Source organism: Nerophis ophidion, linkage group LG07, assembly GCF_033978795.1.
Source record: "Nerophis ophidion isolate RoL-2023_Sa linkage group LG07, RoL_Noph_v1.0, whole genome shotgun sequence".
NCBI classification, from domain to species: domain Eukaryota; kingdom Metazoa; phylum Chordata; class Actinopteri; order Syngnathiformes; family Syngnathidae; genus Nerophis; species Nerophis ophidion.
The window spans coordinates 15,716,017-15,739,633 of record NC_084617.1 but is presented as its reverse complement, the minus strand read 5'-3'; the positions used below and the strand labels follow the sequence as shown (position 1 = coordinate 15,739,633).

At 38.9% G+C, this 23,617-nt stretch overlaps 1 protein-coding gene across 1 annotated transcript in view; it reads left to right on the top strand.

Annotated features, from left to right (window-relative positions):
* The window catches only part of LOC133555938 (ATP-citrate synthase), a 69,774-nt gene that overhangs the window by 31,372 nt on the left and 14,785 nt on the right, over positions 1-23,617 (top strand). Inside the window, exons 6-18 of the mRNA XM_061905418.1 lie at positions 5,178-5,257; positions 5,684-5,814; positions 7,140-7,258; positions 10,278-10,414; positions 10,491-10,552; positions 13,815-13,932; positions 14,023-14,177; positions 14,524-14,617; positions 18,791-18,932; positions 19,018-19,186; positions 19,262-19,366; positions 23,249-23,445; positions 23,553-23,617. The exon at positions 23,553-23,617 is cut by the window's right edge and continues 17 nt beyond it. Of these exons, the coding sequence (XP_061761402.1) occupies positions 5,178-5,257; positions 5,684-5,814; positions 7,140-7,258; positions 10,278-10,414; positions 10,491-10,552; positions 13,815-13,932; positions 14,023-14,177; positions 14,524-14,617; positions 18,791-18,932; positions 19,018-19,186; positions 19,262-19,366; positions 23,249-23,445; positions 23,553-23,617 (1,574 nt within the window). The remainder of the gene's footprint in view (positions 1-5,177; positions 5,258-5,683; positions 5,815-7,139; positions 7,259-10,277; positions 10,415-10,490; positions 10,553-13,814; positions 13,933-14,022; positions 14,178-14,523; positions 14,618-18,790; positions 18,933-19,017; positions 19,187-19,261; positions 19,367-23,248; positions 23,446-23,552) is intronic.

The following is a 23,617-nucleotide window of genomic DNA, read 5'->3' as shown; positions in this document are numbered from 1 at the left end:
AAAAATAACGGTGAGGAAAAAATATTAGCATTTCAGCATGCTAACCTTTCAAGCTAATTTTGTTTCGCTAATTATGCAGCTGTAACCCTTAACGGTGAGGAAAAAATATTAGCATTCCAGCATGCTAACCTTTCCAGCTATTTTTGCTTTGCTAATTTTGCAGCTGTAACCCTTAAGAGTCATATAAGTTGGTATTGTCACGCCCTCATTGGGGTCCTTCAGGCATTGGAGGGGCTCTGTCACGCCAAATTTCTTCCCCCCCTACAAAAACCTTCCCCCCGGAAGAAACTACTTGAAGGACCCCATTGAGGGTGGAAGGACCTTAAAGCAGCCCACACAGCTGACTGTTTTAAAAGCATTATAATTGGCTGATTGTCATAGGTGAAAAATAACGGTGAGGAAAAAATATTAGCATTTCAGCATGCTAACCTTTCAAGCTAATTTTGTTTCGCTAATTATGCAGCTGTAACCCTTAACGGTGAGGAAAAAATATTAGCATTCCAGCATGCTTACCTTTCCAGCTATTTTTGCTTTGCTAATTTTGCAGCTGTAACCCTTAAGAGTCATATAAGTTGGTATTGTCACGCCCTCATTGGGGTCCTTCAGACATTGGAGGGGCTCTGTCACGCCAAATTCATTCCCCCCTACTAAAACCTTCCCCCCGGAAGAAATTTGGCGTGACAGAGCCCTGACTATTTGCTGATACCGATATCGATCGAATAATATACCAGCAGGAATTATGCAAACCGTTCTCGTTTGTTTTGTAGAATGTTAGAAACAATGGTAGGAATATTATCAACAGTCTGGAATGTACTTACTGTATACTGCTTTTAGGTTGAAGTAGAGTGGTAATTGTTTTTGGTGACACCTCGTGGTCACAATAATTCATTCAGTTAAGCTCATGATTTTTAATTATGAATGCTGTAGATACGTTTGTTACTGTTCTGCCTTGGAGATTTTGTATGTGTAAGTAATAACTATAATTATTTCATACTTGTCAACATTAGCAAAGGTGCTGTTTTAAAGTGCAATATTGTTGAATTAATTATTATGTCTGTATAGCTCGGGGGTCGGCAACCTGTGGCTCTGGAGCTGCATGCGGCTCTTTAGCGCCGTCCTAGTGGCTCTCTGGAGCTTTTTCAAAAATATATGAAAAATGGAAAAAGATGAGGGGAAAAAAAGCAAATTTTTTGTTTTATTATGATTTCTGTAGGAGGACAAACATGACACAAACCTCCCTAAATTTTATAAAGCACACTGTTTTTATTACACATGCTTCACTGATTCGAGTATTTGGCGAGCGCCGTTTTGTCCTACTAATTTTGGCGGTCCTTGAACTCACCGTGTTTTTGTAAAAATTTCTCAGACTTTTTAAGACGTGTTTTATGCCACTTCTTTTTCCGTGTCATTTTGTCCACCAAACTTTTAACGTTGTGCATGAACGCACAAAGGTGAGTTTTGTTGATGTTATTGACTTGTGTGGAGTGCTAATCAGGCATATTTGTTCACTGCATGACTGCAAGCTAATCGATGCTAACATGCTATTTAGGCTAGTTATATATACATATTGCATCATTATGCCTCATTTGTAGCTATATTTGAGCTCATTTGTTTTCTTTTAAGTCCTCTTAATTCAATGAATATCTCATGACGCTATCTGTATGTAATATGGCTTTTATTTTTTTGCGGCTCCAGACATATTTGTTTTTGTATTTTTGGTCCAATATGGCTCTTTAAACATTGTTGCCGATCCCTGGTCTAGCTTGTGTGCTATTATGTGCTTAGTTGTTGTGCAGCTGCTAGGTCCAAGTAGCCTATTGCCTACCAATATTTACCTTTTGTAAATGACTTCACTAAAATACGAGGAAAATATCCAACACCAATGGCCCAACACGAGTGGTCTAACTGAGACAAGAAGACCGCAGGCTTATAAGGAATGATCAGTGCGCTGATATTTAAGTGGTGAGGTGGTGGTGGTGGTGGTGGGTGGGGTTGCAAGTGTTTTCCATTAGCTAAATGACAAAAAACCTCCTATGCCTTTTTTCATCTGACTCCACCCAAATCTCCCCACCCCCTCCTTTCAAGGCTGCGGTGGATTCAGAGCACGTCCATTTTATTTTGATGGCTGTTATACAGTGGCCTACCCCGAGCCCCCCTTTTCCCTCCCTCCTTGTCCGTATGTCCAGCAGCGCTCTCGTTGAGACTGCGACTCACTGTCTTGGCTGACATTGACGAAGCAGCTCCATTAACAATTTCTCTCCCACATCGCCATTTTTTCCATTCCATGCACACTTGGGGAAGCTGAGTCACTTTGGCTCGCTCCCGTCAGACGAGGTTCTGACAACAGGCTGACACAGTTACTAAGCGGCCTCTCCTCCCGGCAGTATCAGATAATGCATCCGCACACATGACACTGTCCATTCTACTCTGCTGTGACGTACAAAGCAATTAAATTAGATTTCCCCTCCTGCAGCAAGACAGGAGAGCTAATTGGCAGGTGCATTCTTGTCCTTCTTTTAATACTGGATGTGGTCTACAAAACATAGCTAGGATACCCACCAAAATAATTCTTGTGCATGCACTTCTATGTAAATATGTGCATTAGGGCTGCAGCTATCAATTATTTTAGTGCTCATGTATCCATTAGTTTGTTCAATTAATTAAATAATCGGATAAACCACACATGTTTAGCACAGTTGTCAAACTTAAGACCCGAAGGCCTGATCTGGCCCACCACATTATTTTATTTGGTCCTCAAAAGCCTGGAAATATGTGTAAATAAAATATTTTAGAACTAAATGCATTTGTTCTTTCCATTTTGACAGAAAATAATACATCGGATCATTTTTTAAACTTAAATATTAGTTAATAATAAAACAAATATATACATTCAAACAAATTTTAGTTTAAAATCGAGAAAACACTTTATTCTGCTCAACTTATGATTTCATATTGTACACTGTAAAAATGAGAATAGGATCTACGTAGGGCTGGGCGATATGGCCTTTTTCTAATATCTCGATACTTTTGGGCCATATCGCGATACACGATATACATCTCCATATTTTGCCTTAGCTTTGAAATAACACTTAATACTTAATACATATAATCACAGCAGTATAATGATCCTATGTGTCTAAATTAAAACATTCTGGTTCATACTGCATTAATATATGCTAATTTTAAACTTTCATGCAGAGAAGAAAATCACAACTAAGTCAATTGACCAAAACTGTATTTATTAAACAGTTATTAAGCAGTGGCACAAACATTCATGTAATTTCCAAAACAGAAAGTGCAAGATTGTCAAGAGACATTTTAAAACAAGCTATTAGTGCACTTTGTGCATGATGTTACTAAGATGACATTTCAAAACAACATTAAAGTGCACTTTTTGTACAGAACGCCACTACAATAGTTTAAAACACATAAAGTGCACTTTTGTGCATGATTTTGTGGGCGTGTGGCACCGAATGAAGATGTTGACATGCTGAGTACGCACTTTTCATTCTCTAGCAGGTGACTTTTCAAATGATGCTACGTATTAGCAGTAATGCTACTTTTTGTAGCAACGCTTTAGCACCACACTTGACAAATTACGGTTGTCTGTTTGACATATTTCCACTTGTAGCCAAACCACCGCCATAATAAAATTATATATGGCCGTAAACACATAATCAAAATCAATAAAAAAATGTGTTTGATATATTCTTTTTTTCATCAGAGGAAACAAAGTTGCATTGACAAAGACACTGCAGGAAGTGATGACTGATCAGTGGGACTAAGATGCTGTTTGCTTGTGCCATCTCACAGTTGATTCTTTCTGTGGAGTGAGAAGAGAAACTGAAAAAAAAAAGAGGGCTGCAGAGAGCGAAGAAATTGTCAATAAATAAAGAAATATCACCTCATCAGTATGACATCTTTAAAAAAAATGTTTTTTAAAGTGACTGTAATGAGACCAGAGCGCTCTGAATAAGTATTACCACACCGCCTTCACCGCACTCATCCTTGAAATAGTTCTTTTGAGATTTCCCTGTTTAAATTTTCAAACTGTGCACTATTTTGTTACACTTTCTTAAACATTTCTTACATATTCCTTATTTTTGCACCTTCATTTGATTTTAGAATTTAGTTTATGTTGATTGTTTGAGTGTTTTCCATGCTTGTGTTGATGTTTCCTTTCTTTTCTGCCTTGATAGCTGAGGGAATTATAGTCAGAGCATTTTAAATACAAATGACATTTTTCTCCGGCCCTTATTTTCGATTAGGTCAAATATGAATAATTATTAGAGATGTCCGATAATGGCTTTTTTGCCGATTTCCGATATTGTCCAACTCTTAATTACCGATTCCGATATCAACTGATACCAATATATACAGTCGTGGAATTAACACATTATTATGCCTAATTTTGTTGTGATGCCCCGCTGGATGCATTAAACAATGTGACAAGGTTTTCCAAAATAAATCAACTCAAGTTATGGAAAAAGATGCTGGCATGGCACTGCCATATTTATTATTGAAGTACCCAAGTGCATTATTTTTTTTAACATGCCTCAAAACAGCGGCTTGGTGGGCGGGGTTAAAGTGGCGGGGTAGGGGGTAGCTTGGTGTGTATTGTAACATCCAGGAAGAGTTAGTGCTTCAAGGGATTCTGGGTATTCTGTTGTGTTACGGTGCGGATGTTTTCCCGAAATGTGTTTGTCATTCTTGTTTGGTGTGGGTTCACAGTGTGGCGTATATTTGTAACAGTCTTAAAGTTGTTTATACGGCTAACCTCAGTGTGACCTGTATGGCTGTTGACCAAGTATGCCTTGCATTCACTTGTAGGTGCAAAAAGCCGAAGATATTATGTGACTGGGCCGGCACGCAAAGGCAGTGCCTTTAAGGTTTATTGGCTCTCTGTACTTCTCCCTACGTCCATGTACACAGCGGCCTTTTAAAATGTCATACATTTTACTTATTAAAACCGAGATTGATAATTTCCGATATTACATTTTAAAGCAATTATCGGCCGATATTATCGGACATCTCTAATAATTATAGATATTGTCCGATATGAAACATTTAAATAGTGATATAAATTTTAGCCATATTTGCTGAACTTTTTCTTTATATGTACATCTATATGTATTGTACTCTTTTGTTCATACAATATATTTCTTACATATTGGCAGGGTGCTGGCCCAATTCATTGTGGGGCTCTTTAACCTGTACGAAGACCTGTTCTTCACATACCTGGAGATTAACCCACTGGGTAGGTTCCTATTTAACTTACTTCATTCAACACCTCACTAGGTTCACCTGCACACTGTGACGCAAATGCGAAATCACAGAATCATTTCTTAGTATGTGTGTCATCATCTTAGTTACCACAGATAAGCCAAACATTCATCAATATGTAATCAGATTATGAAAGAAAACATCATCAGATCTTAACAGCAAGAAATAGATCTTGTTACTTTTAAAACACAAGAGGAAGGAAAGAAGTAAATAATTCATACCTCCACTGTTTGAAGATGTTTATAATTGCCTACATAGAACATGCCCTCTGGCGGCCCGAGACCGGTTCTGCGTGTTTTGATGTGGTACTGAACCAATTTGCAGGCAGCTAGGGGGTCTCCTCTGCCAACATGAACGTAACACTGCGTGTCGTGTCAACTTTGATTTCCACCTCCCTCAGTGGTCACCAAAGATGGCGTCTACGTGCTGGACATGGCGGCAAAGATCGACGCCACGGCAGACTACATCTGCAAGGCCAAATGGGGGGACGTGGAGTTCCCGCCACCTTTTGGCAGGGAGGCCTATCCTGAGGTAATAACATGTCAAACAACACTCCTATTTATTCATCAATCATATCATTTTGTTGAAAAACTATCTTAAAAATGGAGGGCATCAACAAAGAATCTAGCACACAAAAAAGCAGTCACTCTGCGGCTGGTGCACGTCGGACTCGTCTCAGACAGACTCCCCGTGTGCCAGACGGACGTCCTAATTGGGCCGCAGTGACTCGATTGGTGATGAAGCGGGGAGGGGAGAACAGCGGGCGCCTTTGATTGGAAGTATTTTCTTCCCAGACGCCAGCTGTGTGTGCCTGTGTGCTGCAATCACTGAAAATACACTCTCTGGCCACTTCATTGGGCACACCTGTACAGTCCAATTGAAAAGGTCCTTCCAAAATTGTCTTTTAAGTCAGATTTAGTTTTTTTTAGACCTTTCTTGTATAGTATTTATTGTCTATTGCAGGGGTCGGGAACCTTTACCCCTCAAAGAGCCATTTCGACCCGTTTCACTAAATGAAGAAGACAATGGGAGCCGCAACTATTCTCGCCAGTATCTGTTGGTGGTCACCCAGATTACAAGAATAAGGGCATGCTATGAAGCCATAGCCTTAAACACCTTCTACAACATGTACAAACTGCTCGCCAGTCCAGCAACATGTTGTGAGAGGATTCCGCAGACGTACGCACACGACTGGAAGGCATACTGGGTGACACAGAGTACACTGACAGTTGTGATATAAACAACTTTAACACTCCTACTAATATGCGCCACATTGTGAACCCACACAAAGAAAAATGACAAACACATTTCGGGAGAAAATCCTCACAGTAGCACAACATAAACACAACACAACAAATACCCAGAATCCTTTGCATCCATTACAATTCCTGACTATGTTATACACCCTGCCCACCTCAACCACGCAGGGGTTGGGGGTTTGGTGCTCGCGGAGAACGTTGACTCCGGGTGATGTCCAGGAGAGGCATTGAATTCCGGAATCTCCCCGCAACAATCTGGGGGGTCGGCGATTGTGCAGCTGAGCCGCATCAGAGTTGCCAAAAAGCAACATGCGGCTCCGGAGCCGCGGGTTGCCGACCCCTGGTCTATTGTGAGCGAACTGTGGTGCTGAATTTCCCCCAGGGATCAATAAAGTACTTTCTTTTCTGTTCTATTCTATTCTTGCACTGGATTTGGTGAAATTGTTCAGGTGTACCTAATGAAGTGGCCCGTCATTACACATGCAGTGCTCACATATTGGGACTCGTTAAACGTCTACTTCTAGGCCCTGATTGAGTCCTTCATTCACGCTGCCGTCCTCCAACCTACCAATCGACCTTTCTCTGCCTCGTTTACAGGAGGCCTACATCGCAGATCTAGATGCCAAGAGTGGCGCCAGCCTCAAACTGACCCTGCTCAACCCCCAAGGCAGGATATGGACCATGGTGGCAGGTGGAGGAGCTTCAGTGGTATACAGGTACTTGAGCAGTGTTTCTGAACCATAGAGCCACTGTTGAGCCGCCAGCGCTCCTATATGGGTCGGCATAGCTCGGTTGGTAGAGTGGCCGTGCCAGCAACTTGAGGGTTGCAGGTTCGATCCTCGCTTCCGCCATCCTAGTCACTGCCGTTGTGTCCTTGGGCAAGACACTTTACCCACCTGCTCCCAGTGCCACCCATACTGGTTTAAATGTAACTTAGATATTGGGTTTCACTATGTAAAGCACTTTGAGTCACTAGAGAAAAAGCGCTATATAAATATATACTTCACTTCACTATAGGGCCGCCAAAAAATATACATTTTTCAGCTGTGGTCCATATGGACCGCAATGGTAACCAGTTGTAATTCACTTTTTAACCACTAGTGGCAGGAATGTCAATATCACACAAATGGAAAAAGTCTAAACCAGGGGTTACCAACCTTTTTGAAACCAAGAGCTACTTCTTGGGTACTGATTAATGCGAAGGGCTACCAGTTTGATACACACTTAAATAAATTGCCAGAAATAGCCAATTTGCTCAATTTACCTTTAACTCTATGTTATTGTTAATAATTAATGATATTTATCTTTGTGGAAACACTGATCATCTTAATGATTTATCACAATACATATACATAGAAACAGATAAATGTCATTCCGTCGTACATTTTATTTCTTTCTACAGAAGGTTTTTTGCAGAGAATAAATGATGAAAAAAAACTTAATTGAATGGTTTAAAAGAGGAAAAAAAATTAAAATTTAATTTTGAAACATAGGTTATCTTCAATTTTAACTCTTTAAAATTCAAAATTCAACAGAAAAAAATGAAGAGAAAAACTAGCTAATTCCAATCGTTTTGAAAAAATTAAAAAAATAATTTATGGAACATCATTAGTAATTTTTCCTGATTAAGATTATTTTTAGAATTTTGATGACATGTTTTAAATAGGTTAAAATCCAATCTGCCATTTGTTAGAATAAAAAACAAATTGGACCAAGCTATATTTCTAACAAAGACAAATCATTATTTCTTCTAGATTTTCCAGAACAAAAATTTTAAAATAGATCCAAAAGACTTTGAAATAAGATTTAAATTTTAATTTTACAGATTTTTTAGATTTGCCAGAATAATTGTTTTGGATTTTATTCATAATAAGTTTGAAGAAATATTTCACAAATATTCTTCGTCGAAAAAACAGAAGCTAAAATGAAGAATTGAATTAAAATGTATTTATTAATCTTTACAATAAAAAACTGAATTTACTTGAACATTGATTTAAATTGTCAGGAAAGAAGAGGAAGGAATTCAAAAGGTAAAAAGGTATATGTGTTTAAAAATCCTAAAATAATTTTTAAGGTTGTATTTTTTCTCTAAAATTGTCTTTCTAAAAGTTATAAGAAGCAAAGTAAAAAAAATAATAATTTATTGAAACAAGTGAAGACCAAGTCTTTAAAATATTTTCTTGGATTTTCAAATTCTATTTGAGTTTTGTCTCTCTTAGAATTAAAAATGTCGAGCAAAGCGAGACCAGCTTGCTAGTAAATAAATACAATTTCAAAAATAGAGGCAGCTCACTGGTAAGTGCGGCTATTTGAGCTATTTTTAGAACAGGCCAGTGGGCGACTCATCTGGTCCTTACGGGCTACCTGATGCCCGTGGGCACCGCGTTGGTGACCCCTGGTCTAAACTAAAGTTATAGTCTTTTAAGGGCAAGACTTATGATTAAGATGGTAAAGCTGTATTTTCATTTGCACTTTAATTGTATTAACAGTTTTGTTAAATATATTCATTATTTGTTTAGTTTATTATTTAACATAGTTGTATATTTTTTATTTTTTAAGAGATCCTTCTTACATAGCATATTACTCCACAGAACTGAAAAAGTGGCTTTTTTTTTTTTTTTTGTGCTTGTCTTAATACTGTTGTATGTGTTTTTCACCTTTCTTCACTTTTCTTTAAAAGCTTAACCAGGGACAAGTGTTGCAAAATGGACTTTGGCTGGAAGCTTTATGTACTTTGACATCGATTACTGATGGGTAGCAATGTTTAATTGTGCTGTCCCTGTCAACTGTGTAAATGAATAAATAAAAAAAATTGGTTCAAACTTACTTTTCTATTCAGCCTCATATACCGGTAAGTAAATTATAAATAATACTAACTCAAGAAATTATATTTTTTGTGATTAACACATTTATCACATTTACTATTTATTAATGAGAACTTTATTATTTCTATTTATTTAATAATTTTGCACCTACTCATTTGTCTATTTACTGATTTATTTATTAACTATTGTGGTTGTTAATTGCTATGATACGAAAAGTGGTAGGATTAGATAAACTCTGCTTCTTTCTACATCATTTTGGACTTGCTATATGTATGTATGAGAAACTTTAATTATGTGATATAACCTATTGTAATTGTATGTAATGTAATGTATGAGCATGTGGTTTTATACCAATTGACAAGGTTGTAAACTGCAAGTAGGTTAGATATAATTATTGAATATGATTTAAATCAAGAGTAGGATTACTAATTCAGTGTTAATATTTTAGTGGGCACCGGGTCACTGTGTAGTGGAAAAGTTGGTCCCTGATTTGAAAAAGGTTAAAAACCCCTGAATAAAAGAATATCACTTTTTGGTAAGCATATCTGAAAAAATGGCGTCTTTTCTGATATGACGTCATATACAGTACAAATCAAAAGTTTTGACTCTTTTGCATCCTATTGAATACAGAAGTGTTTTTAAACTTTTGGCTAGTGTTGTGTAGGTTGTGCAATAGTTTGAGTGCTGCCATTTTTTGTTAATTTACATGAATGAGTCCTCTTCCTTCCTCCTCCATCTGTTTGAGGGTGTGAAGTGCTTCACGCAGACTCCTCAGCCATGACTAATTAATTCCCCTGCGCCTTCTCTATCTGCTCTACCTCTTTTACAGTGCACTATTAATTCCTTGATTTGTTTACATTTTAAAATGTAACACTTTTTGACTTTTTCTCCTCTTGTCAAAATCCCACAGCGACACCATCTGTGACTTGGGCGGAGTCGACGAGCTGGCCAATTACGGCGAGTATTCGGGGGCGCCTAGCGAACAGCAGACCTACGACTACGCCAAGACCATCCTCTCACTCATGACCAGGGAGAAACATCCCGATGGTAACCTAAAAATTCTGGGGTCATGTTAAGCTGTGCATGTTTTTCCCTAGATATTAAACTTTTTGATGTGTTGTAGGAAAAGTCTTGATCATCGGAGGAAGCATTGCCAATTTCACAAATGTTGCAGCCACATTCAAGGTACAATACATCCCCGCTATTCATGGCAAAATACCACACATAAAATGCTTATTTTTGATACTCTAACTTAGGGATCAGCATTTTGCACCCCTTTTTTACTAAAGAAAAATAGCCTGGAGTTTCAAAACATAATACAAATAAAAACTGTCTATATAGAAATTTACAGGCAAATGAATCAGTCCACTAGAAATGGGATTTATGGCTCTTTGAAGGGAGACAGATCTTGAGAAGTTGTTTCTTTCAAAGAGCCGTCAAAAAGACGGTAGATAGTTTTCCTAACAATTTTTTTTTACCAAGGAAACAATAACCAGTATCAGTTATACGATAATATGTAGATCAGAATAATTTTATTTACAATATAATTTAATTCACAAAAATATGACTTTATCGTGGGAAATATTGGCCATCCTGTCACTGCTAGGCTTTGGCAGTGACATCACTCGTTGGAATTTTCCCTCACCTAAAAAAATCTGTAGCATTTTAACAACATACAAAAAATACAGAAAAAATAAGTCAGCTTAAAATGCATTAATGTATATAAAAAGTATAAATAAGTCTACAATAAAAATTAGGTCATCATAAAAATGTGAGTACCGAATTGTACCTAACTATAAATGTTATGTGTATGCTTGAACTACTACCCTTTAGAACAGTAGTGGCCAACTGGTCAGAGACCAAGGGCCACATTTTTTTTGCTGTGTTACTGAAAAGGGTCCCATCATACACATGAACATCACTCTATCCCGTCTATACACGCACGCACACATGCACACACACAGACACACACACACACACACACACACACACACACACACACACACCTTTGCTCAGCCAGATTTATTGTAAATGCCACACCCCAACACAATAATGACAGAAATTGATTCCCAGAGAGTAAGACTACAGGTCAGTCACTTTTGTTACTTTGCAGCACTATTCACTGCCGAGTCGCAAGTAGCAAGGCTGTCTGTGATTCCTGTGTGTATAAAGCTATTGCCTTGCACCCCGCCCACCGAAGCAAACATTCTGAATGAGCAAAAAGAGGGCTCCCTGCGTTCAGTTAATTGTACCATTATATAAACACGCTCAGGTGCTGAGAGCTATGCACAGAGTGAAACGTCTTTCTCCCTGTTTGAAGCGAGAGATGAACAAACGCCACGCTCCACAATTCTGATTGCCGAAGAGGTCTGTCACTCAAATGCCGGTGAAGACATGGGGAAAAAATTAAAACATCAATGTCGATGCGTAAGAGCTGCATAAAACCGGTAAAAGACCTCCATGGGGCTTGGTAGCTGAATCTAAATAAATGAATAAAATACAAAATGAATACAATTAAAACATATTAAACACATACATTTCCATATTTTTATATGTAAAAAATATATGTTTTATTTATTAAAAAAAGTTAATCCAAATACTGCTAGGTTTTCTAGTCCAGTTGCCAGTCGGGTGGCATGCATGTGCAGAGTGGGCAATAGCGGAGGCTAAATTTGCATGTGCATAAAAAATGACCCCCAAACAAACGGCTCACAGCTGTGAATCGGTTCTCATCATTCACTTAAAAAAGACGTTCAAAAGACTCTACTTGTTTTGCGAACGTCACTGTGAAAGACTCCAGCCGTCACCGTGTGGGTTGCATGGACCATTTAGGAAGGACATCGCGTCGAGCAGGTTTGACTCTTTTATTTTTTCCAATATTGAAGCGTCTGCGTCGATCGGGCCGCTTTTCAGCTCCTCCTCCTCCGCTGCTCGTCTCGGTCGGTTTTGCAGCTGCCGGTGACGTCGTCTTGCTCTGGGGCTCATTCTCTGATCGCTCGTGTTTTTCTTCTGCTGCAGTCCTGCGGACACCCCACCTCTTCCTCCTTCTCCCCTTTTATATACTGAGAGGAGATAGGCAGATTGTGAGCCGGTGTGTTTGTCACGCAGCTGATTTTGATTGCTGCAGCGTCGCTCTCCGTTCCGCTGCATTCTCCGCCTCCTGGCCGCCATCTTGAGCAGGGCCAAAGCATGTCCCGCCCTGGCGTCAGCCTGTCTGCTCCGCCTCTCCACAGTCACATCTCCACTCTTCCATGCAGAATTAGAATCTTCTTTGGGATGTATTAATGGTTAGCTTACCGTTGGGGTGGCACACCAAAAAGCTAATGTCTCTTTCACTGCACACACCAACACACACTCCTCTTCCCTTTTTCTTGTTTTCATTGCACTCATCCAATGTGTTAAGACCCAGCCTGTACACATTCACGGCCTCACAGACGGTTGGGATAGAACTCTTTAAAAAAGGCACATTTCCCCAGGAGGCTGAATAGTTGCTCTAGAGTCACATGCAGCTGTCTTTCTCTAACCCTACAATAATAATTTTACAGTTATTCAACACATTTTAAATAATAAAATACACCTTGTGGTTGGAGTGTCCGCCCTGAGATTGGTAGGTCGTGAGTTCAAACCCTGGCCGAGTCATACCAAAGACTATTAAAATGGGACTCATTACCTCCCCGCTTGGCACTTAGCATCAAGAGTTGGAATTGGGGGTTAAATCATCAAAATGATTCCTGAGCGCGGCCACTGCTGCTGCTAACTGCTCCTCCTCACCTCCCAGGGGGTGGAACAAGGAAATGGGTCAAATGCAGAGGGTAATTTCACCAGACCTAGTATGTGTGTGTGTGTGTGTGTGTGTGTGTGTGTGTGTGTGTGTGTGTGTGTGTGTGTGTGTGTGTGTGTGTGTGTGTGTGTGTGTGTGTGTGTGTGTGTGTGTGTGTGTGTGTGTCTTCTTTTCCCTTGCAGATAGTGCCATCAAATCACTTTTAATTTACGTTACCATGAAAATCACATTTAGATTTATAGCAGAGTCAATAAATCTGTGAATATGCAGGGGAGCAAATGCCGACTATAAATTGAATAGAAGAGAATAGAATGCCTTTTATTGTGACTATACACAGGTACAATGATATTAAAAACAACTCCAGTATCAGTGCGACAGTCTACAAATATGCAAAACATAGGAAAGAAATCAAATAAAATAGTGCAAAAGGAGGTAAGGTGCACAGTCCAGTCCTGAGAACGAATATTCTGAATGTGTTTAAATATTAAATATAATAGTATATACATATATATATACAGAAGCACTCAGACTGTGGGTGGAAAGTAAAAATTGCACACAGATAGGTGCTAAACTATAAAATCATTGCCTATGAAAGTTCACCGAGGTTATGGCTTTATTCTTTTTTATGGCTTTTCAAGTTGCTAACATTGCCTTTACATTTTTTAGGGAATTGTTCGAGCGATCAGAGACTACCAGGTGCCTCTAAAGGAGCACGAGGTCACCATTTTTGTCCGGCGCGGGGGTCCAAACTACCAGGAGGGTCTTCGGGTGATGGGAGAAGTTGGTGTGTTCTTTAAATTGAGTGTCTCTTCTTGTATGTGTCAAGTGGACAATTTGATTTGTGAATCTCATCAAACTCCTCCTCCGCTGACAGGCAAGACCACAGGTATCCCCATCCACGTCTTCGGTACGGAAACCCACATGACCGCCATCGTTGGCATGGCACTGGGCCACAGGCCAATCCCCAACCAGCCTCCCGTGGCCGCCCACACCGCCAACTTCCTCCTCAACTCCAGTGGCAGCCCATCGGTTAGAAGCGGCAGACAAATAGGCCTATGTTGTGTTGTGTTATTGTGTTGTGTGGCAGTCTCCACAGGCGGTTTAACGGCACATTGCTTTGTCCTCTCTCACGGAGGTTATCAGAGTCCCCGTGGCTTCTTTGTGTGAGAGCTTTTCATTGTGATGTCAACTGACTCACTCAAATTGTTGTGGCCACTCTCAGGAATGCACTCTTGTTTGCCCGGAAGCCTCCATTAAGATTGTGTGTGTGCGTGTGTCGGTTCTCTTCTTTGTGCACTGTATGGACAAAAGTATTGTCGCGTTCACCTAGTGGTAGTAGTATGTAATAACAACACTATTTGGCTTTGCCTTCCAGACTCCAGCATCCACCCGAACAGCCTCCTTCTCTGAGAACAGATGCAAAGCTGAGGGCTCGCCGGCTAAGAAAGCCAAAAATGGAGCTCCTGTTGGTGAGAAATTATACTCATGCACATTTTTATTCAGAGTGTCCATAAAGCAGTCCTTCTCAAATAGTGTGGCGGGAGCGTGTGACCCCTGGAACATGCTTTATCGGTATCATGCTTTAAACCCTGCTACAAAAAGTCGTACACTACAAACGTGCTCATTGTAGCCATTAATCTTGACTTCCTCATTATTATTTAAATATAATATTTTAGCACAAATTGTACATTCTTTTTTGTTTTGTAGATTAAAGTGTGTTTTATATATTGTGTTCTTGAGTAAATTTGAGTTGATTATTTACAGCTGTGATCAAAATTATTCTACCCCCACACAAGTTTGGTGTTTTAGCAAGTTGGACATTTATTCCGTATTTTGTTTATAGTCATATCAAATAAAGATGTGTCAAATAGACAAATGCAACTTAAATTGTAACACTGTATTTTACAAAATACCAAAAAAGGACATTTTTCTTAATACCTCATTGACAAAAGGATTCAACCACCTAGTTACATGCATCTTTAGTACTTAGTTGAACACCCTTTGGCAGTAATTACATCCTTCAAAGGTGATACATAACCGGACACAAGCTTCTTGCAACCATCTACAGGTATTTTAGCCCATTCCTCCTAGGCAAAGGCCTCCAGTTCATTCATATTCTTGGGCTTGCGTGCTGCAACCGCCTTCTTCAAGTCCCACCACAGCTTTTCTATAGGATTTAGGTCTGGCGACTGTGAAGGCCACTCCAGAGTCTTCCAGCCTTTCTTCTGCAACCACTCTGATGTTGATTTGGAGGTATGCTTGGGATCGTTGTTCTGTTGGAAGGTCCAAAGTCTCCTAAGCCTCAGCTTGGTCACTGACTTCATGATATTTGCAGCTAATATATCCTGGTAGGAAATAGAATTCATAACGCCTTGAATGCGCTGGAGATTCCCGGTACCTGAGGCACAGAAACAGCCCAGAGCATGATTGACCCCCCACCATGCTTAACAGTAGGGAAGGTGTTCTTCTCTTTGTAAGCTTCATTTTTTTCTCCTCCAGACATAACGTTGATTCATAGGCCCAAAGAGTTCCAGTTTTGTCTCATCACTCCATAGAACAGTTTCCCAAAACCTTTGGGGTTTGTCCAGATGATTTTTGGCATACTGGAGTCTATTTTTCTTGTGCCTGGTAGTCAGAAGTGGGGTGTGCGCCTGGGAGTCCTGGCATGGAGACCTTCATCTCGTAGTGCGCCCCTTATTGTCTGGGACGAAACCTGCGTTCCCCTCTCTGCAATGTCCTGTTGTAGTTCCTCAGCTGTTACCTGGGAGTTTTTCACCACTGTACACACACAGCATCCTCTTTCTACCACGCCCAGGTAGTGTTTCCCCTGTGCCTTTAGCTTTAAACTTGCGAATTATGCTCCCAACTGTGTCTCTTGGAATGTGTAATGTATTTGCTATTTTCTTATATCCATATTCTTTCTTATGAAGAGAAATTACCTCCTCTCTTGACTTCTTTGACCACTCCCTGGACTTCACCATGTTGCAAATACACCATTGACCATCTACAAGAAGCTGAGCGTCACAGTCTTTTTCAATCAGTTTAATTGTTGCTCGTTATGGTTCTTATCACATCTACAGGTGTTTTCAACACCTGATTGAAAAGACCTTATTCAAATTCTGTTCTTAAGAGTTATGATCTTTAAGGGGTTGAATAATTTTGTCGATGAGATATTAAGAGAAATGACACTGTTTGGTATGTTACAAAATATAATGTTGATTTGAAATTGCTTTTGTCTATTTAATGCACCTTTACTTGATATGACTATAAACAAAATACGGAATAAAAGTCCAACTTGCTAAAACACCAAAATTGTGTGGGGGTTTAATAATTTTGATCACAACTGTATTAATTGCATTTTTAGTATAAAATGGCTCAAGCCGATCAACTAATAAATAAGGATTTGTATTTGTATTTCAGGTAAATTGATGCACTTTTAAGTATTTACACACTAAGCAATGTTAATAACTAAAGCAATAAGAGGATTATTATTTGTTGTAAGTTGATCTATTTTTTTTCTATTTGTGTTTACTTTAACGTTTATAAGGATAAGCTGAGGTCTACTTATAACAATTTTATTGAGAAATGATACAGTCGCAGCGGAGAATTTGGGGGGTTGCGAAATGTTTTTTCTTTTAAGGGAGTGCGTAATAGAAAATAATTGAGAAACACTGACATCAAGTATATTTACAATTTAACAAATGTGTATCTGCAGGAATTATTACAAAATGAGGATTAGATGTTTTTTTGCTTCATGTAATACACCTCTATCAATATGCTACTTAATTATTTTCTATTTGTGACATAGTTGGTTTTGCTTAAAGGTCTTAAAGACCCATGTGCATTTCCTTTGAAGATTACTAAAGTAATCAATCTATTTATCTTTGTTTGATGCATAATATCATATATTAACATAACCCTAAAGAGTCAGGGGAGTGATATCTAGTGAACGTCGTCTTTCTTTAACAGGACACCTAAAAACACAGTAATTAATAACTTTGATAGCCACTGAGCACCGAAAGAAAATCTGATGCACATATTTCATGAAATGCATGATATATTTTTAAAATTGTAAACTTTGTAGACTTTCTGTATTGCACATGTTTGGCATTTGTTTTGAGGTGTTTGAGCTCCCTCTTCAGGCGTAAAAGAAAAAGACCTCACTCACACTAAAACCGTATTATTTTGATAAATGTAAAATATACTGCAATTATATAATACAATTATATTATTTAAATATTTTAGAACAAATTCCTTAAAATAGTCAATCTCTCTAGGTCCCAATAAAAAATTATAAAATAACGACAAAAAATAACAAATTAAATAATTGGATTTAATTTAAAAAAAGAAAGAAAATATCAGAAGAAAGGAAATTAATTGCACTAAACTGATGGCGAGATGGAGCGTCGACCCCTATTTTTATCCCCTTTATAAAACTGTTTTAAATTAAACTGATCCTAATGTTACCTTGTTGTTGTGAAATACTAACATATTATTTAAAAAATACAGTATAGTGCCGCTGATAGCTAGCTGGCAACTAGGGCCGCTAATGCAGTAGCTAGCTAACTTAAATGCTAAGATTATTATGATATCCATCCATCCACCCATTTTTACAGCTTGTCCCTTTCGGGGTCGCGGGGGGTGCTGGAGCCTATCTCAGCTGCATTAAATATAGTATAAATAGTTATTTATGTTTTCATTTCAAACCTGCAAGGTACAGTGAGTAGGGTGGCCATGTCACTGCCATTTATAAACCAATCTTAATGTGTATTTAAAGACATTAGATTTGTGGAAAAAATGTAGGTGGACTAATGTGTCTGTGTGTGTATGTATATATATATATATGTATATATATATATATATATATATATATACGTGTGTTTGTGTATATATATATATATATTTATATATATATATATATATATATATATATATATACATATATATATATATATATATACGTATATATATATATATATATATATACGTATATATATATATACGTATATATATATACGTATATATATATATATATATACATATATATATATATATATATATACGTATATATATATATATATATATATACGTATATATATATATATATACGTATATATGTGTATATATATGTATGTGTATATATACGTGTATATATACATATATATGTGTGTGTATATATATATATATATATATATATATATATATATATATATGTACATATATATGTATATACATATATGGATATATATACGTATATATAGGTGTATATACATATATGGATATATATACGTATATATAGGTATATATATATATAAATGTATATATGTATGTATGTATATATATGTGTGTATATATGTATATATATATACATGTATATATGTGTGTATATATGTATATATATATATATGTGTGTGTGTGTATGTATATATATATATATATATATATGTATATGTGTATATATATATATATTTATATATATGTGTATATATATATATGAAAGTTTAATCCAAACATTTCATAAACCACCCTGCGTTAACCCCCTGTTGAAGACCTCTGCACTAAAGTATATGGATATAATAAAATATTACATTAGAAAAATAGTAGTTAAAAATGAATATAATGATCAAATGATCTCTTTGTAGTCAAGGCAACCACGCTGTTCAGCAAACACACCAAGTCCATCGTGTGGGGCATGCAGACGCGTGCCGTGCAGGGCATGATGGACTTTGACTACGTCTGCTCCAGAGACGAACCCTCAGTGGCCGCCATGGTGTACCCCTTCACGTAATAAACTCTCTGCCCCACTGTCATAACATTGTTATTTGACATCGCACAACAATACGTCATGCTCAACCCTCCTTCCTTGCAGCGGAGACCACAAGCAGAAGTTCTACTGGGGCCACAAGGAGATCCTCATCCCCGTGTATAAGAACATGAGCGACGCCATGAAAAAGCACGCGGACGTGGACGTGCTCATCAGCTTTGCCTCCCTGCGCTCGGCCTTTGACAGCACTATGGAGACCTTGCAGTACCCGCAGGTGCGCAACGTAGCACGAGGACTTAATTGAGCAAGAAAAAAATGATTTACTTCATACTTTTATTTTAATGTTTAGATTCACACCATCGCCATCATAGCTGAGGGAATCCCTGAAGCCCACACCAGGAAGATTATTAAGGCGGCTGACGAGAAGGGAGTCACAATCATTGGACCAGCAACGGTGAGTCCAATCTCTTACTCGTGCTCGCCATAATGCCTTGAAATTACATTTTAATCAGCAGCCGTAGACACAATTAACGTTTTCATTGTATAAAAACAACAAAAGACAATATACCGTATTCCCTTGAATTGCCGCAGGGCATATAGTATGCGCCTGCCTTGAATTACTGCCGGGTCAAACTCGCTTCGCAAAACAATTAGCGCATGCTTAGTATTACCGCCTGGTCGAAGTCGTGACGTCACGAGTGACACTTCCCCTGTCCTCATTTTCAAAATGGAGGAGGCTGATTTCAATACCGGTAATTTGAAATCGCATAAAGGGAAGAAGATTAAGAGCTATTCAGTAGGACTTAAGGTCCAAGCTTACATCACACTCAAATTTTACTGCATGCCTTTGGTAAGTGCCGGAGTGAGAAGAGATTTTAAAATAATTAGCGCATGCTTCCTTTTACCACATGCCTTTGGTAAGCGCAGGAGTGAGAAGAGGTTTTAAATTAATTAGCGTCCCGGCAGCAATTCAAGGAAATACGGTGTCCTATTTTTTTTATTTTACCAAAGAGAATAGTCTCAGCTCTCACTGGATCGGTTCGCAGCAGAGTGTGAAGCGACCGGAATAAGAATCAGCACCTCCATGTCCGAGTCCATGATTCTCTTCCGGAAAAGGGTGGAGTTCCATTTCCGGGTTGGAGAAGAGACCCTGCACCAAGTGCAGGAGTTCAAGTACCTAGGAGTCCTGTTCAGGAGTAGGGGAAGAGTGGATCTTGAGATCGACAGGCGGATCAGTGCGGTGTCTTCAGTAATGCGGACGTTGTACCGATCCGTTGTGGTGAAGAAGGAGCTGAGCCGGAAGGCGAAGCTCTCAATTTACCGGTCGATCTACGTTCCCATCCTCACCTATGGTCATGAGCTTTGGGTTATGACCGAAAGGACAAGATCACGGGTACAAGCGGTTGGCGGGGCTCTCCCTTAGGGTGAGAAGCTCTGTCATCCGGGAGGAACTCAAAGTAAAGCCGCTGCTCCTCCACATCGAGAGGAGCCAGATAGGTGGTTCGGGCATCTGGTCACGCCTCCCTAGGTAGGTGTTTAGGGCACATCCAACCGGTAGGAGGTTACGGGGAAGACCCAGGAAACGTTGGGAAGACTATGTCTCCCAGCTGGCCTGGGAACGCCTCGGTATCCCCCGGGAAGAGCTAGAAGTGGCTGGGGAGAGGGAAGTCTGGCTTCCCTGCTTAGGCTGCTGCCCCCGCGACCCGACCTCGGATAAGATGAAGAAGATGGATGGAATAGTCTAAACATAAAGATCGCAGCATCTCTTCATGGTGTATCCATCCAGCCATCCGTCCATTTTTTACAGCTTATCCCTTTTTTGGTCGCGGGGGGTGCTGGAGCCTATCTCAGCTGCATTCGGGCGGAAGGCCGGGTACAGATGTGTAAAAATCACAGTTCGGGGCAAAATAATGTTGTGTATGTGTCAATAAATGTTTACGTACTTTTAACATAACAGTCAAACTCAGGCCTTATTTTCTATGTAAAAAGATGACTTAGATTTGTAAAAAAAAATGTGGAAACATATATTGTATGATTATTAGGGCTGCGCATCTTTGGGTGTCCCACGATTTGATTCAATATCGATTCTTGGGGTCACGATTCGACTTAAAATAAATAAAAAAATTTCAATTAAACACGATTCTCGATTCAAAAACTATTTTTTTCCGATTTAAAAGGATTTTCTATTCATTCAATACATAGGATTTCATCAGGATCTACTCCAGTCTGCTGACATGCTAGCAGAGTAGTATACTTTTGTAAAAAGATTTTATAATTGTAAAGGACAATGTTTTATCAACTGATTGCAATAATGCAAATTTGTTTTAACTATTAAACGAACCAAAAATATGACTTATTTTATCTTTGTGAAAATATTGGACACAGTGTGTTGTCAAGCTTATGAGATGCGATGCAAGTGTAAGCCACTGTGATACTATTGTTCTTTTTTTTTATTTTTATAAATGTCTAATGATAATGTCAATGAGGGATTTTTAATCACTGCTATGCTGAAATTATAACTAATATTGATACTATTGTTGATAATATTCATTTTTGTTTCACTACTTTTGGTTTGTTCTGTTTTGTGTTTGTGTCTTCTCTCAATTGCTCTGTTTATTGCAGTTCTGAGTGTTGCTGGGTTAGGTTAGGTTTTGGAATTGGATTGCATTGTTATGGTATTGCTGTGTATTGTTTTGTTAGATTGATGGAAAAAAATGAAATAAAATAAATTAGATTTTTAAAAAACGAGAATCGATTCTGAATCGCACAACGTGAGAATCTCGATTCAAATTCGAATCGATTTTTTTCCCCCACACTCCTAATGATTCCGATTTTTAAAATCACAGTGCTGAGGTAATTAAAAGGAACAGATTTCCCCCAAAACATAGTAAATAAAATAGTATAATGCAGGGGTCCCCAACTTTTTTTTGTTATTGTAGGCATTATTTTCACGGACCTACCTTCCACGTGTGGCAGATAAATACAGCAAAAATAAGTGAATGAAAAATACAACTCAGCACAACGCTGAATTTGTGGGAGCCCTGAGCTTGCTTCTTTGCAATGAAGTAATCCTTTGGGGACTGCAGATGGAAATCATCTTTTGGACAGAATCTGACACATTTACATGTTTTATGTTCATTAACGTGCATTGTCACATGTAACAAACACATAACAAATAAAACACGCCGACTTTCCATCAGGAGTTTTATTATACACTTATGAACAAGTTTATTGGTGTGTCTAGCGGGACAGATGCTGGGTGCCCTTAAAAAGCCTTAAGATTTAAACATAAGTGGACTGACATGTGAAAACTATTTCCAAGCACAGGCACATATCAATGATTTTCAAATATAAAAAAAAAAATCTAATTTATTTCAGCAGTTCAACTCAAAAAGTAGTTATTTTTAAATGTCCTAATCATTTTAATGACTATGATATACAGTGAATAAAAACCCAAATTCAGTGTCTCAAAGAAAAAAAAACAACTGTTGGAGAGTTACAATATTGTCAGCTACTAGTGCACACTTTGATGTAAGAAGTATTTTATTGGAACCCACCCTTTTGCAGGAAAGCATCCTCCCAGATTATTTCATTCTAAGGCTGTCTGAATAGAGAGAGTTGACAAGAATTGAAGATTAACAGTTTATTCTACAAAAAGGATAAGTACAAACAATACCAAGAGGGAAGACTGAGCCGTCAGGGACGGCGTGGCGCATCGGGAGAGTGGCCGTGCGCAACCAGAGGGTCCCTGGTTCAATCCCCACCTAGTACCAACCTCGTCACGTCCGTTGTGTCCTTGAGCAAGACACTTCACCCTTGCTCCTGATGGGTGCCTTGCATGGCAGCTCCCTCCATCAGTGTGTGAATGTGTGTATGAATGGGTAAATGTGGAAGTAGTGTCAAAGCGCTTTGAGTACCTTGAAGGTAGAAAGGCGCTATACAAGTACAACCCATTTATCATTTATTTATTTATCTAATAATGTCTGAAGCATTCTCTTAAAATGGTCGTGTTCCACATACGATTTTGTTTATCTTGCTATCTGGCCTTGGCGTGGATCAAAACTGAAAGTTAACTTAGTGTAGGTGTTGGGCACACACTTTCTTGTCCACTTTTACTCTGCACCTGGTACTTCCAAACACCATTAAAACTAACGGGAATAATATGTGTGTTTGAGTATCCGTAGGAAACAGGGTGAAATCATTGTTTTTTTTATCTTCTCCGAGCAAAACCAAAGCCAAAGCTATTAACTTTTAGCGTACATTTTGCACCATATTCTCCCTTATATAGGTGGGCTATTATAAAATGTCAGTGTGGTCTGGGTGTCGGTCATCCCAGGTGGGGGGCATCAAGCCCGGCTGCTTCAAGATCGGCAACACAGGAGGAATGCTGGACAACATCCTGGCCTCCAGACTGTACCGTCCAGGCAGCGTGGCGTACGTGTCGCGTTCAGGCGGCATGTCCAATGAGCTCAACAACATCATCGCGCGCACCACCGACGGTGTCTTTGAAGGCGTGGCTATCGGCGGGGACAGGTATGTGACTTTGTTGCGTTTAGGCCATGCTCTGTCTGCTGTTGTGCATGTAACACTTACAAGACTTTTGGGGGACACAAAAAAGGTTTGTAATATCTGTGCAACAGGTACCCGGGCTCCGTGTTCACTGACCACGTGCTGCGCTACCAGGACACCGACGGAGTGAAGATGA